This window comes from Pavona decussata, unplaced genomic scaffold (genome assembly GCF_977016875.1).
Source record: "Pavona decussata unplaced genomic scaffold, jaPavDecu1.1 SCAFFOLD_145, whole genome shotgun sequence".
NCBI classification, from domain to species: Eukaryota; Metazoa; Cnidaria; class Anthozoa; order Scleractinia; family Agariciidae; genus Pavona; species Pavona decussata.
The window spans coordinates 1,598,387-1,613,464 of NW_028145558.1; the positions used below are offsets into that span (position 1 = coordinate 1,598,387).

At 36.9% G+C, this 15,078-nt stretch overlaps 1 protein-coding gene and 2 long non-coding RNA genes across 3 annotated transcripts in view; all 3 read right to left on the bottom strand.

The window, feature by feature from the left end:
- Window positions 1–3,535: 3,535 nt before the first annotated feature.
- LOC146466373 (uncharacterized) lies at window positions 3,536–4,710 on the bottom strand. Its single transcript, XR_014868051.1, has 3 exons — window positions 4,679–4,710; window positions 4,235–4,277; window positions 3,536–3,732 (listed from the first exon to the last, which is right to left on the bottom strand). It is a non-coding gene; the product is annotated as an uncharacterized LOC146466373 (long non-coding RNA).
- A 1,034-nt stretch (window positions 4,711–5,744) lies between these two features.
- Window positions 5,745–15,078, bottom strand: part of LOC146466374 (uncharacterized) — a 36,229-nt gene continuing 26,895 nt past the window's right edge. Inside the window, exons 9-17 of the mRNA XM_085127537.1 lie at window positions 9,900–9,947; window positions 9,634–9,665; window positions 9,220–9,265; window positions 8,778–8,824; window positions 8,209–8,257; window positions 7,630–7,665; window positions 6,174–6,196; window positions 6,039–6,081; window positions 5,745–5,906 (exon numbers count right to left, since the gene is read on the bottom strand). Of these exons, the coding sequence (XP_084983663.1) occupies window positions 5,745–5,906; window positions 6,039–6,081; window positions 6,174–6,196; window positions 7,630–7,665; window positions 8,209–8,257; window positions 8,778–8,824; window positions 9,220–9,265; window positions 9,634–9,665; window positions 9,900–9,947 (486 nt within the window). The remainder of the gene's footprint in view (window positions 5,907–6,038; window positions 6,082–6,173; window positions 6,197–7,629; window positions 7,666–8,208; window positions 8,258–8,777; window positions 8,825–9,219; window positions 9,266–9,633; window positions 9,666–9,899; window positions 9,948–15,078) is intronic.
- On the bottom strand, window positions 12,894–14,842 carry LOC146466375 (uncharacterized). Its single transcript, XR_014868061.1, has 4 exons — window positions 14,785–14,842; window positions 14,095–14,158; window positions 13,176–13,219; window positions 12,894–13,021 (listed from the first exon to the last, which is right to left on the bottom strand). It is a non-coding gene; the product is annotated as an uncharacterized LOC146466375 (long non-coding RNA).

The following is a 15,078-nucleotide window of genomic DNA, read 5'->3' on the forward strand; positions in this document are numbered from 1 at the left end:
CTGTATTTTTGTTCAAAAGATAAATTGCTTGAATTAACTGGAAAATTATCAATCGAGGCACACCAAACTTTCCTAAAATGTATCTAAAAATGACAGGTGCATAACTAAGGTTCTTTAAAAATTGAGCTCAAATTAATCCATACGGTTTCCTTTTGTAAACTCTTTTGTCATTTAGCCATCTGCATTAATAAAGAGGAACATCGTCTCATAACTTGTTTTACCCTCGTAGTTGTCTTACCTGCGGTAGAAGAACTGACTTAACTGATGAGCTAAACGATTGCTTTTCTAAAAAAAAAATATTCTTCCCCTCCGTGAAATTTGTACTAAACGATCCAGCTTTTCACGTCACCCTGTAGCTCAGTGGTTAGCGATCGACCATTATACGGAATGTCATGGCGTTCAGAAGGAAGATAGTTCTTTCAAAATGATGAGGTATCGAATACTACATCTTTCTTTATAATTCATTATTTGAGTAAAACCGTCACTTTTTATTTGATATATTTGCATAACTCGTTGCTCAACACTGACGTTGCTTTCAGTAGATCGTCTGTCTTACTAACAGTGATCTTCGTGTACTGAATGTTAACAGAGAAGCACAAAATAATAATCTCATGCCAGGTTTGTGTGAATGTTTCAGCCTTGAGACAACCCCACTGCATATTCACCAGGAAACGGCGCTCACAACAAAATTAATTGGAGTTTATGAAACCATCTGCAAACCCTACCCTTAAAAAGCGTGATATATTTCTGAGAGAAACCATTTTATCACTTGATTGGCTGGTAATAAAGTATTGCTACTCACCTCGTTTCTTGATAGCGTGAATAATGCCAACTTGGCTCCAAAACTGCCTTTAACTGGCGAGACTGGATCTTGTTATAAACATGCGGCTCATTTGCATCAAATTAGCTCTTCTTTCGATCAATTTTAGTAGACATGTAAATTTTCATTGGGACTGGGTGTATTTTTTTTTTAACCCAGTCCAATCTCTTACAGCGTACGAGCAGTTATCTCATATTTCCTTTTCTTGAAGCGGCGTTGTTAATGGTGTTTCAGTACCCTTATATTTCTGTAGGATGACGGAGTAGGCTCCAATTGGTTGCTTTGCACCTGCGCATTGTTAGTGAACGAACGAACGAACGAACGGACAAATGTCCATCTAATTTACCAAGAAAACACGCAAAAACTACGTCTAAAATACAATAAAATTACAATGCAAAATCCAACAAGGGGATAAATACAACGTTACAAGTTATACTTAAACTTATAACAAGAAAAACTAAAATTAGTATTCGTTTCCTAACGTAAAGGTAAAGCCAGAAGAATCAACTCTGATTGGCTATTGCCACGAAATACTCGGGATAATTTATGCGACATAATTTCTGAGGGATTTTTGATTGACAGACGTTTTCTTATTTTTCTCTTTCTGTTTTAGTTACTTCAGCGGTTCCGCTTAGAGTATCACCACGAACCATTGGAGTTGCACCAAAAGCTAACTACTGTCCAGTATAAACCAGTTAAGGTCAAGTTTGTTGACTATTTTTGAATCTCAGTGGGAAATAAATCAACAAATGTCTAAAACAGGAAATTCCGGTATAAAAGGGGCCTGGCCAGGCCATTCTCACCTTCTTTGGTCAATCAATTATCAGAGCGTAAACAACTGAGAAACAGCATGTGTCTTTTTCTACGACCCTTAACTCGGATAAAATTGGGTTAGTTTTAAGAATAAAACCCGGTTAAAGAAATTAGAACTTAATTTCTTATATTGTTGTGGTGATATTATGAGATTTTGAGGCCTTTATGTTTTTTTCAGAGGACGCTTGAGTCAACAACTTGCCACGACTGAACGGCGTCTAAATTTAGATCTCACGCCCACAAAGGTGTTAAATAAAGAAGGGGCTTGCCCTTTTATTTGGGAACTTCTTGTTTAAAACATAATTAACTTCCAATTTTACTGTAATCGACGCAGCTTCGATAGGTTAGACAAGAAACTCTATCAACTGAGAATTTTTTTTAAAACTAATCAGTTTTCATTAATTGCTCACGTAAATGGATATCACCCTTTTATGTTAAAAATTCGGCGCCATATAAGATGTTTTTACTGAAGAGACTGGTTTGAGCAACTGGTCGGCTTACGGAAGGACCTAGGAACGACTTTCTAAAGGGAGTCACAGTTTAATTTCTTAGAGATAGAAGTTCGTAATAACTGAACATCACAGTCCGCTTTCAAATGCCATTACATAGAAAGCACACTTTGACATTTAATTACTATTTAATTGACATTTGAAAAAATTGAAAGAAATATAGCTGTATATCTATTCATATGATTGTGATGATGCATAGATAGGGTATATATGAAATAAAGAATACGTAGAAATAAAAGCTCTGTCTACGCAGACTACTGAAGCAGTTGCCAATGAAGCCTCGAAAACCTATATACTCATGCCTCAACGAAATTGTAATTTTCACTTCAATCTGACCTGTCCATACATTTTTCTCTTATATACCTCCATTTTTATTACTGTGCATGATCAAGTTTGTCTTAAAAGTTTTCGTACCAAGTATTTCGTACGAGAAATCCAACGAAATCATCTCAATTCTTTACTCCAAATTTTCTTTTTGGATAACAAGAGCAATTGCTAAGTTCTGTATTCCCCGCTTATTTTTAAACCGCGTAAAAGATATCCCTGTATTAGTAGGCACCATCCATAGGAAACCCGGGAATCCCGAGATGCGCAGAATGTATGCGCAGTAACAAACGTAGGCACCGTCCTATTTGGTAACCGTCAATGTCCTTGGGCATTTGGTTACCATTGCGGTTTTGCAGATATTTTACTTAACTGTGGTAAATCGAGTTTCAAGACTGGGTTTTCAAACAGGGACTGAATAACATTTAGTTGTTACATGTAGCAGCTGATAGAAACTTTTACTTTGCCTTAATACGAAGTAGAGTTGCGCACTGCAAAACAGAGGAAGAACTTTAAATGGTTAATACTTTCAGTTCGGGAACCCAAAGGCATTGTTTGATGCAATGATACGAAGCACACAAACGTCATAGCCGCAAGCGAGCCTGACATTATCCTACTTGTATAGAGAGCTAAACGCTGGTATACAGGGCAATAATGACTCGCCTCAGCTCTGCTCACAAGAAGTGATTTCCTTCACTTTGTTTTCCTTGATTCTACATGGAAATCATGCAGGTCAACGATCTAAACTTAGACCATGCGTTATTTTATGCGCGTCATGGTCTGGGCGGTAGGCTCTTCTTCCTGGACTGGAAAGACCGTGAACCCTCCCTCTCCCCCCACTGTCCAATCCCCTCCCCTTCCCTCCTCCCCTCCTCCCTCTCCCTCGCCTTGCCACGCATTCCTCCTGAAACGTCGACAACCTGTCTCATTTCTGAAAAGCACTACAGGTTTAGTTCCGAATAAGACCATCTTTAAATATTTGCGAAAGGTTTAATATCGAAACCCAGCTCAAACTGTCAAAACGAATTTTTATTCATTGATCTGAACACATAAGAAAACGAGTGTACGTTTTACTTTAGTTCGTTAAAACAAGAATACAAATTGTTCAGGAAAAAAGTACACGATATTCAATTTACAAAACAGCACATTATTTACACTCTGATATAAAACAAGAGGAATCTTTTAACGGCGACATGTGCAACAAAACAGACTGCATAGCAGTTTGATAACCCTTCTTGATTTCTTGCATTTCTTTCTTGTTGGAAACTGGTGAGGAGATAACATGTCATTAATTCATATATCTTATTACTCTAATTTCAATTTACTCCGTTTACAGACATCTCAGTGTGTTTAGAATACCGCACATGAGCAAGCAAAATTTAATATTACAATTTCCCCTGGTAATTAGCTTTGTTACCGTTTGGCCTCTATCGGAAGGTTGGGATAGTGGAATTTAAGATCCTATGCAGGATAGTGTAGAGGCAGTTTAGACTCACTGTGGGAGGGTGGTGTCGAACCCAATTGTTGCAGAAGACTGGTGTTAATCTTATCGGCTTTATCCAAACATTACTCGTGGTGATAATATAGAATGAGGTAGCACTTAGTCCAGAATCTCTATGGTATAGTCATAAAATATTTTGATTCTGTCCTTAGATACAAAGATTGCACAGTGCAGAATTTTGTATCGTAGTCGTGATTTTAGTTTCTTAGCTCTTCGCGTGATTTAGTTAACACATTTCTGATGTGTGATTGTATTCTCAATACTCACTTCCTGCAGTGGTTCAAGCACTTTCTTAAGTTCTGTCAGTTCACTGTTAGAGAGAAAACATAAAAACGATCTTACTCACAGATTGTCCACGGAAGTATTTTAAACTAATATTAAAAATATCTCAGTTCGCAAAGAGTTCAAAGATTTCTCAGTCTCTTGCGTTTGGTAATCATATCCTTACTTCTTTAATTGTTATATTTATTATGCATTGAGAATTACAGTGTAATCCAACCCGAACCAATCATAAACTGAAATCTAATTAAGTATGACTGGCCCTTATCATTCCTTCCAGTGAGCTGCTTGAACTTCTCAAAGCGCAACAAGTTATGCTTTGTTACGCCAACTCTCTCACTTCACTACAGTCACTCTAACTTCCAAAATATGGTCATCGTGTCATTAATATAATAGTTTAGGTAACTCCATTCTCTACTTTGTTGGACTTACCTATCTTTCTTTGCAAGTTCATTCACAGCCTGAAAAAGAAAAGGGAAAGTTAGACTAATTACCTTGACAAGCTAGGATTACTGATCCTAAATTAAGTCGCGTTTCATAATGACAAGTGCAAGGTAATCGCAATAGACCTTTTCAAATCAGGGTTAATACGGCTTTGGGCCTGTCTCGCTGAGCCATCAAGTAAGGGCTTACAAAATGTCCTCGCATTTCGTGTTTGTTTCAGGTATTTCATTTGGTGAGAAGTAACTTCAGGATAAATGCCTTTTGCCATGCTTTCCCCATTACTCACTGAATCAAAATCTGGAATTATAAACAACGAGCTTTGTTAAAGTAACATTTCTGTCGTTCTTTCTCACCTGTTGTTTCCAAACTGAGAATTCCTCGACCTTTCTTGGGCTCTGCCTAAATTAAAGTAAAGTAAAAACTGGTATAAATAAATAAATCAAGTATATGCTGCCGATAGTGTTCGCATCCTTAATTAAAATTCCTTTTCATTTTGTGCAATGATGTTCAAAATAACCGCTAAGTTGTTATTGAAATAAAATAAAGTTAATGGGTTGGAAGCATGAAAAGACTGTTTTCACCTGTTAAGTTCATCTATTTCCAGAGAAAGTGACTGCGAAAATAAATACAAACAAACAAATTATTTACGATAAGAACACTTTTCACTCATCATGGCATTCCCCTAGGATTCACAAGTCTTCAGCATCCTTCTTGACGATAGCGGTTCGTCGATCACAGACGGGCTGGTGATTTTAGATTGGATAGCTAGGGAATACCTAAGTAGCATGGCGATAATTTGTCTCTACTGCTGTTGTGGCAAAGCAGCGTATGTGCTTTTTCAGCGAGGGGTTTATATCAGGCAAAAGAAATTTCGAACCACCCATTACTTTGTGCCGTCCCGCGCAAGTTAAAGCCGGATCCCACTTTGACACGGCGCGCTTAGTCACTGTTTTGTACTTCGCTGTTTTAATCTCATTCGTAACAAACTTGTCCAATATTTTACAGAAATCCGTCTACAATCTTATGGTACTAATTTAATCCATTTTCCCAGACATCACATTCCTAGAATCCCGTACCCATCCATTTTGTTAAGCTCAATCCAGCCAAAACTATGTCCTATCTGAGCCTGGATTCCAGTCTTCGCCGACGCGTTATCGAAGATGCTATTAAAGTTGATGTCACCGTTCGAATCCACGCTTACAACGCAGCTCGCTTCCTGTATTGAAAGCGTTAAGGCTTTCAAACTAGGTTAGACCTATCCACGAATGAACCTTAAACAAGAAAATGCCGCTTTGTCCCCAACTTCTGGTGATATGACACAAACCAAAAGCTTTCATAGTTTTAATACCTTATCGATGTTCTCCATCTTGTTAAGCATTTCTGCCATCTCACTATCAAGACAAACACAAGTATTTAAGCAAACCTTACATTTTCACGAAAGAAAAGAAAGAGGATTTTAAAATTTTGCCAATCTGCCATTTACCTTTCCATCTTTACCTTAAATTCCTACAAGATGTAGAAAAAAATAACACAGTTTAGAATAATTGTTAAGCCACAATACAAGCAATTCAAGCGGGCTTCTCTTTGAGAGTTGTAGGTAATAGAACAAAATTGCAAGTGCGACGAATTTTATGGTAGTTCCTGGTTTAAGTATCAAAAAAATGATATGAAGAGAGGGTACACGCTCCGAAAGTGAATCTAAAGAATTTTTTAATTTTATTTTTACCAATTATATCAATTTTGAGAACATAAGGTGGTCTTCTGTTCAGTTTCGTTAATTAAATAGAAACTAATTTAATTCTTCCAACCAATCATAAAAAATGTTTGCAACCTAATGAGGCAATCAGAACTCGAAACAACTACAAGAAACTGGCCTAAAGCGCGGGAAAACTGTGCCTGAAAGCGAGTTCCCGATTGGTTTTAACTTCACTTCTAATAAGTTGAGAACCATTCGTGGAGCGTGGTAAAGCATATATGACAAAACAAATGACCTGTTTGACTTCTTACGGCATTATTTTGGGAATAATTTCGTTTCATTTGTTGTTGTTTTTGTTTACGCCTTTGCTTGTTTGTTTGTTGTTTGTTCTTCTTCTAAACTACCGAATTCAAAATATATAGTTATCGCAGAAATACTGGATGGTGTATCTATAGTTTGAGGTCTAGAAGTTGTCTCATTTCTTTATGCATTTAAGGTGGCCGAACACACTTTGCGCGTGCTTTACAAATTGTTAGTGATGCTATTAAGCGTGCGCTAGGGTTGTGGTAAGCAAATACTATCGATCGCTCGGTTTTATACTAAAATGGATCACAAAGGTGAGTTTTGGTCTTAAAATAACTCAGTTTCTCGTTTGCAAATCCTTCTTCATTTAGCACCAAACAAAGAAAGTGACATCACGAGGAGCTAAGCCTTTTTGCTCGCCTTTCATCTTTGCCGAGAAAACCCTTGTTTTCTAAGGAACCGCTCGTTAGAATTTCGTGAAATTTGACAAAACAGTAGTTCCCTAAAAGCGTAACTCGCCTACAAACAAAAACCGAAATCTAAGAAAGATTATCTTCAAAAATCATTAAAGTGCAAAAACAACATTTACAGGAGATCTCTCTGTTAAAATTACATGAAAGCAGCGTCACTATGTCAGTATTTTGTGAGTTTTTCTGGATACAAAAAATGAAAAAAATCTAACGAGTGCTTCTAAAAATTAAGGAAAACCATTATTTGTGGACGGTTAATAGCTTACTGCGTTGCTATGGCAACAGCACCTTGCTCAATAAGAAGTATCAAAATTTATTCCCTCTCAGTTAACCTTGCACTATTCAAATTTCGGGTACTCAGAAGTACGTAGTTTTCAAATAATGTTTACTAACAGCTGTATACTGGAAACTATGTTCGGCCACCTTAAGTAGCGGTTTATTCATCAGCTAGCGTAGCCATACCAAAGTACCTCCACTCTCCTGTTCTCTTCATCCAAGGCCGCAGTCTAAAACAAATTAAACAAGAAAGCATTTAAAACAATGAAGGCGAAACTTTTCTTCTCCAAAGAACTTTAACGAGAACATTTACTATCCACTATTCTATTTGCAAACCAGTCTTCAACGACAACAACAACAACAACAACAAGAACACTTTATTAAAACAAACAGTTACAAGCTGGTTATATACCTATACCCGCAAATAGCTGAAGCTAGTCGAGGGGGGTAGGTATGTCTATACTAAACTAAATACAAATAAATTTGGTGTTTACAAATTGACTAAAATAAAAGTTAAATAAGTAATAAACAAACAAGTGACGCAAAAGGGATTCGCTAGCTGATAGAAATTAAAGAATTGTTACCAACATTTTTATTTTGTTTAAATCGTCACACTTTGTGTTCTCAAAATCGCTGATCTTTTATACTTTACTGTCTATGCGACATCTCAGTCCTAACTTTTGGAATGATTGTGGTGTCTTGTATGGTCCATGCATGACCGAACCTGTAAAACAACTAAAATTAAAGTTCATATTAGTTATTAGGAAACTTACAAACTGGTCGTTCTCTTTTTGAAGCTCGCTGTTCACATTCAGTTGTTTCCTAAACATAAAACAAATCAAGCTTATAAGTCATAAACTTTAGAATCATTGGTAGCCAAGGAGCATTAAAACCGTTTCTGCCAGCCCTAAAAAGCGGACACTTTTGTTTGACCCAAACCGTTCCTAAGTTATTGTCGTATAAATCTTTTAGATTCAGCCAACTCACAAAACGACCATCGGCCGACCACGAGCCTAAGTAATTCCTTGGTTCCGTTAAAAAATAAACGAATTCCGCATTAGGGTCCCTCTGAATAATCACAACAAAGAAACAACGATTCCAGTGTGTATTTTACATCCAGTAAGGCTAGTAACGTTCTAGAATTTTTTTCTGTTTTCTATCACAATACATTTGTATTCAGCATCATTATTGTCGCCTTGTTTTAGTCAGTTTTATTCGTTTCTTTTCCGATGCTTTTCTTTAATACGGTAATCTCATCATTGTAATACATTCGCTAGTGCGGCCAAGTTTCCGCTTGTGGTCAGGTAAGAGGCATGTATTTGAAATAAAAATATCTACTCACTTTTTCAGCTCTTCGTGATGATCAAGTGCCTCTTGCACTTTGGAGACCTAAATAAGAGGAAATGAAATGAGATCAAACCAGCCAATCAATCAATCAATCAATCAATCAATCAATCAATCAATCAATCAATCAATCAATCAATCAATCAATCAATCAATCAATCAATCGAACAATCAACGAACCAATTAAACAATATATCAATATATACGTATGGTAGTGAGCTAGTCGATAACTTAATTAAAACCATTTCCCTCTTTACAGTTGAATATTGCACTGAAATGTAAGTTTTAGGTAAGATCAAGTATCAAAGCTCCACATTCTACAACATAAGGCGATCATTTATTAACAGCCCTCTTGCATTTAAACCTACCTCGGCGAGTTTAGGGATGTGGGCCACGTGAGAGCAAGGAAACTATTTTAGTTCGAGTTTGTATAAACCCACCTGCTCTTTGCAGCTCTTTCCTTCACTTTTCATTTGTTTCAGTTCACTATACGGAAAAGAGGAAGAAACGTATTAAAATAACGTTTTAGGTAATGGCTGTCGATAAACTATTACTCAGGCAATCTTAACAAACAGATAAAAAACAAGAGAAGGAAAAAAGAGAATCGATAAAGCGATTCCTGCAAGTGATATAAGCTTCTAACAGTATTTATACTATCCACATGGATCTGTTTTCCAGATTTTAACCTGAGGTCATTCAACATGCTCCTAAAAAGGTCACCATTTCGTCTTTTCCATTTGAATTTATTAACAAGCCATACTATAGCACGTCAAGTTTTGGATTCACCTATAAGTAGTGCAAATCGAGATATAAAATTAACCAGAGAATATGACTTGCTGTTCAATATATTTTACCTCTCCATCTGCTGCCTCGTTTCCAGGACGGTCTGTTGATCAAGTAAAATAGAAAATAAGAAAAAAGTAAGAAAAGCTTTGAGGGTGGGAAGTACTGGCTGAACGATTTTAGTAATGTAGTGAAGCGTCTATTTAGAGGGAGAACCGATAACTTTAAAATTAACCTGCAAGAGAAGACGCCTTTTCTGGCACAGACAAATACAAGGAACAACTTTACTTTGAAGCAGAGGAAAGCGAAAGCGACCGGGTGATATAATTAAACATACCTGAAAACTTTCGTTCACTTCATCTAAAGAGGCCTTTCGCTTTTCCCTCTATATTAAAATAACAACAACAACCAAAATACGATAAATAAACAGTGTACCAATCTGCTCTAGAATTATTTTAAAATGACTATCCTGAAACCCTTCAAAAAAGACGTCTCTTTATATATAAGTTTTGGATCATATTTTTTGCAATACGTTTATATACTCTGTGCAAATGCTATAAGTCTTCTGATTGGCCAGCACTTCGAGATATGGGGTGTATTGTAACACATTTCTAATGTTTAATATTTTGGATCAACATTATAACTAATCTAATCAACAAACATTTGGTTTATTTTCGGAAGAACTTCATGAACTAAATTTGTTTCAAGAAAAGTTGAATATGAAGCTTAAACTAAGAAAATATAACAGTACAGTTTAGCGTAAATGACATCATCAGGCACCTCTTGCTTCTTTTATTTTATTTTTCGGACCAAATTCTCAATATCCCTGCAGATAAACAGAAGTGCATACTTTAAGAAGGTGCTTTTTTAGTATTAAACTGACTAATAAAATAAACATTTCGCGAGGTTTGGAAAATCCGTTCTGGTTTTGCTGCAATCATCCGAAAAGGTACGCAGAGTTAACGTGTAACACAAACAAGATATCCTGTAGTTTTGAGTAATAATGCCATGTATAGCTAAAGTAAATAACATGGAGTTGAGTTTAATTAAAAGTTATTTTTCAGAGTTGCTGCACTTTTTAATACAATCTAACCCACACAACATTTTCAATTTTTGATTCTAAACATCTACAGCTAACAAAAAATAATAGTAAAAAACGTACATACCTTTTGACTTCATTGTTTTTCTGCAATAAAGAACGGGGTTATTAGTGATGCAATAAGTTCTGTCACTGATTGGTGTCAGTAAAAAAAGTATGAAAATAATAATAATAATAATAATAATAATAATAATAATAATAATAATAATAATAGGCGATGACTTTTATGTTTGTATATATATTTTATTGATTTATTGACGTGCTATTTTGAGTTTCGCTTGGCTCACAGGTTACGCTAAGCGCCCTGTGTTGCTTTCTGATACCGTGCATACAGATAGTTTTACTGCGCATAATAATAATAATAATAATAATAATAATAATAATAATAATAATAATAATAATAATGATGATGATGATGATGATGATGATGATAATGATGATGATGATGATGATGATGATGATGATGATGATAATGATGATGATGGTGATGATGATGATAATGATGATGATGATGATGATGATGATGATGATAATGATGATGATGGTGATGATGATGATAATGATGATGATGATGATGATGATGATAGCGATGACTTTGTGATCAAGTTATCAGCCCATGAACTTTCCTAGAAAGAGGCACAACGCCATGCAATAGCACTTTTGCATTTTTCATTGAAAAATAACCAATCACGACTGGTCCCCTCACGTTGTGTCTCTCGAACTCCCTCTTTATTGGAGAAAGACAATGCAATTGAAAGACATATGCTTTGCAAGTTCATTGTCGTTCTGCGATAAAGTTAGCCTCCCACGCAGTCGTTTTTAGGGGACTCGTATTACCTCCTCCCACAAACGCCTGCTTACCCAAGCGCCACATTCCTTTCCCATTGTTTTGCTCCCCAAGCACCCTAGCCAATCACCATCGAGGCATTGTTTAATGACATCAAATCAAATTGCTGGTTACGATGGTCGCTTCCGTTTCCCGCGAGCTTTGTACAGTGTCTACAGTCTCTGTTACACTCTTGAGAGATGCGGGAGTTAAGTTGGAATATATATATTTTTTCACTTCTGGAATGGCTGGTCATGGCTGAAACACCAAAGCAAATATCGAATGTGAATACAAGCGCTTCTTGTGCGACGTTTTGACACTGCTGGGAGAGTCAAAAGCTTCGGGAAAGTGTAATCGATCTTCCCCGCCTGATCGAGTTGACAATCGGTGAAGATATCGCCTCTTACGGGTGCCGAAACTCTGGAGCAGATTTGTTTGTTTGTACGAAGTGCTACGACAGATTAACTCGATTTGAGAAAGCAAAGAAGAATGTAGAAGGTATCAAGGGGAGATCTGCAGTATTTATCAGTTCATTAAAGACTATTAAACGGAAAGTTAAACGACAAAGAGCCGATCAACTTGTGGTCCTTGTGGAAAATGTCGCACATGCCCCCGAACAAATTGCAACAACAAAGCGAGTTTCAACTGCAAAATCTCTAAAGTTTACCAACATATCGGGTAATATTTTGGTTTCCTCCACACCGCAGGGTCGACAAGATTGAAGGCAAAGCTTGATAAATATTAAAGCGACTTTGCGTAACCAGTCGGCAAATTGACGAAAATATCGCTATTTCCCGTCACGAATTTTTTTATTGCAGTCAGTTGATAGGCATTTACACGAGAAAGTTTGAACGTAGGGCACACGGTGCTAAAAGCTCACGTAAGCTCGGTCAAGTTCTGTCTCCGTTGTGATGTTTTTCACTGTTCCCGCGAGAGGCGTTCTGAGGTCAAGGTCAACCTTCCAGATTTTAGAAGGTTCACTGTGATTGGCTTAGCGGCGGAAAGGAATGTGGCGCTTGGGTAAGCAGGCGTTTGTGGGGAGGAGGTAATACGATTCCCCTAAAAACGACTGCGTGGGAGGCTACGATAAAGTAGGACTTATTAGTGATGTAGTGAGTTCGGACAATTTCAAAACCTTTATGGTATAACTTTGGAAAAACACTTCCACTAGTAATGATAATGATGATGATGATGATGATGATGATGATGATGATGATGATGATGATGATGATGATGATGATGATGATGATGGGTCACGTGGTGATGGTGGGTGACAATGACGATGATTAGGATGGCAATGGAAAAAGTTCAGGATAATCAGGATGATAATGACAATGGCGACGATTAAATCTATGACTTGTCTGTAATGGTGATGGACGAAATAAAAAGATGAATACTTTTGTACCTTTTAAATCAATCGAGAGTTTGCTTGTTGGAAAGGCAAGGAGGACCTTTAGTTCTGTTGTTAAAATTTAGGGAAATTACCTCTTCTTGATCAACATTGTTTCTTTCTCCTTTCAGCTCCTGAAGTGTCCTAGAAAGAAGCACAAATTAAAGTAATACAATAACACTTTTATATTTTGTAAAGAAAAATAACACACCATAACTGTTCCCGTGCTGTTATCTCTCTCTAAGTGATCAGCAGAGATTATTTTAAGTTTTGTTGTATTATTGCAGTGAACACTTACCCGTGGAAGTCGGTGTTTCTTTCTTCTAACAATTTTAAATCAGCCTGTTGACAGATGAAAGATACAGTTATATACAAGTGACCTGAAGGAATAATGTCTTGAGTTCATTCCCAACACTTGCACTGAAACACTCAAAATTCCCAACACTAAAATTGAACAGTTCCTAATTCGTTCTTTCATCAACCAACATATACAGTGTTTACCCTCAACCCCCCCCCCCCCCCCTCCACCCTCCATCCTCTATTCCAACTTTGGCCCTGTTCTCATTCCTAATCTCCTGAGTCCTTTTATACTTCACTTTCCCTCAACCCTTGTCTCACTGTCTCTTTTCCATTTTGCTCTCAACCGTAATCTCCATTTCTTGTTTTCATACGATTTCTAATCTCCTGATACGTGACTCCCCCTCCAGCTAATAGCCCTATCCCCTATTCGTATCCCTGATTCCCAATCCCTTTTTTCCTTGCATCCCCCCTGAAAACTTGTATTCCTCCTATTTAATGGGGCCCTAATTTATGCAATGATATCTTTTCCCCTGTAGACACAATGCTCCACTGTTCCCCATGTTCTTCGTTTAAATGTTTTAGCCCACTGTTCCCTCTTTTATCGCTGTTCCGGCATCTATTCTCCAGTTACATGGTTTTGTCTCTCTTATAATCACTTCTTTCCCCAGTAGATCATCGTCCCCCCTTCCCCTGTTCCTTTCTTTATCCCTTTGTACCTGTTCCCACCCTTTTCTCTTAGTTTCCCCTGCTTCCCTTGTTTTCACCGTTCTCTCTTCAGTTTGTTTTTTCGCTCATTTTACATGTCCTAATTTCATTATTCCTCCATTTTACCCAGTTCACGCCATTCTACCAGCCCCCATTGTTTGTTTATTTTTTGAGAGAAAAAAAAAAGATTCTCATCTTTCTAAATTACAAACCTGAGCCTTTTCTTTTGCGGCCTTAATTTTTTTCTTGGCTGCAGTCAACTGCTTATATTTCATGCTGCAACAAATTTAAAAGAAATAAGGATAATGAATATAATCATCATAGTCATAATCATAATCTGCCCTTAGACTAAGCAAAAACTCCATAAGAAAATAATTACCTAATTATATTTACTTAGAGCGCTTGACTAGAGAAAGATCCGAGCCTTCGAAGAAGAGCCTTTGAAGATACTTACATTCGAGCATTGCCAGAGATTCTCATTAATCGGCCGATTTTCGTCCACTCCATTTTTTCGAATTCCTTTCTCATATTTGTCCAAATTGACTCGATCAATCAGTAGGTATAAAATACTCTATACTAATAGGAAAGCTGGGATTTGTCTTTTGTGCCTCCAAAACACCTCATCACCTGTTCTTAGTATTTTGTAATGTAAACGGTTGGAAGAGGCAATAAGGCGAGTTTCAATTGGCACCTGCTACACTGTTCTAATTTAGAAACCTTTAGTTTAACCTTATGTGGCTCTGAACGACCCTATCGCCTCTTCTAGGAGATCTTAACACTACACACGCTTAGCGAAGGGAAAGAGACGGTTTGCTGTTGGCTCTATGTGGTCTATCCGACGGATATATAAACATCGTGTTGTATTTTAATTAAAATAAATGATTAAAACAATAATCGCTTACTCTGTTTCTCTGGTCACCATTTTCAAGTACTCTTCTTTCGACGTAAGTTTCTCCTTTAACTTCTAAAAGAAAAGGGAAAAAGAAGAAAAATGAGCGAACGAATCAATGAACGAATGAATAACATGGCTATCGGCGATTTCATGAATAACAAAGCAAGCTTTCGCTTTGCAATAATTATCAATTTCAAATTATTTATTATTAAATCCCATGAAAATACGGAAATCTGCACTTGCAACTCAGTACTTAGTCTCCTAAATTTTACAAAAAATCAGGAACATGCACTGTATTGTCGGA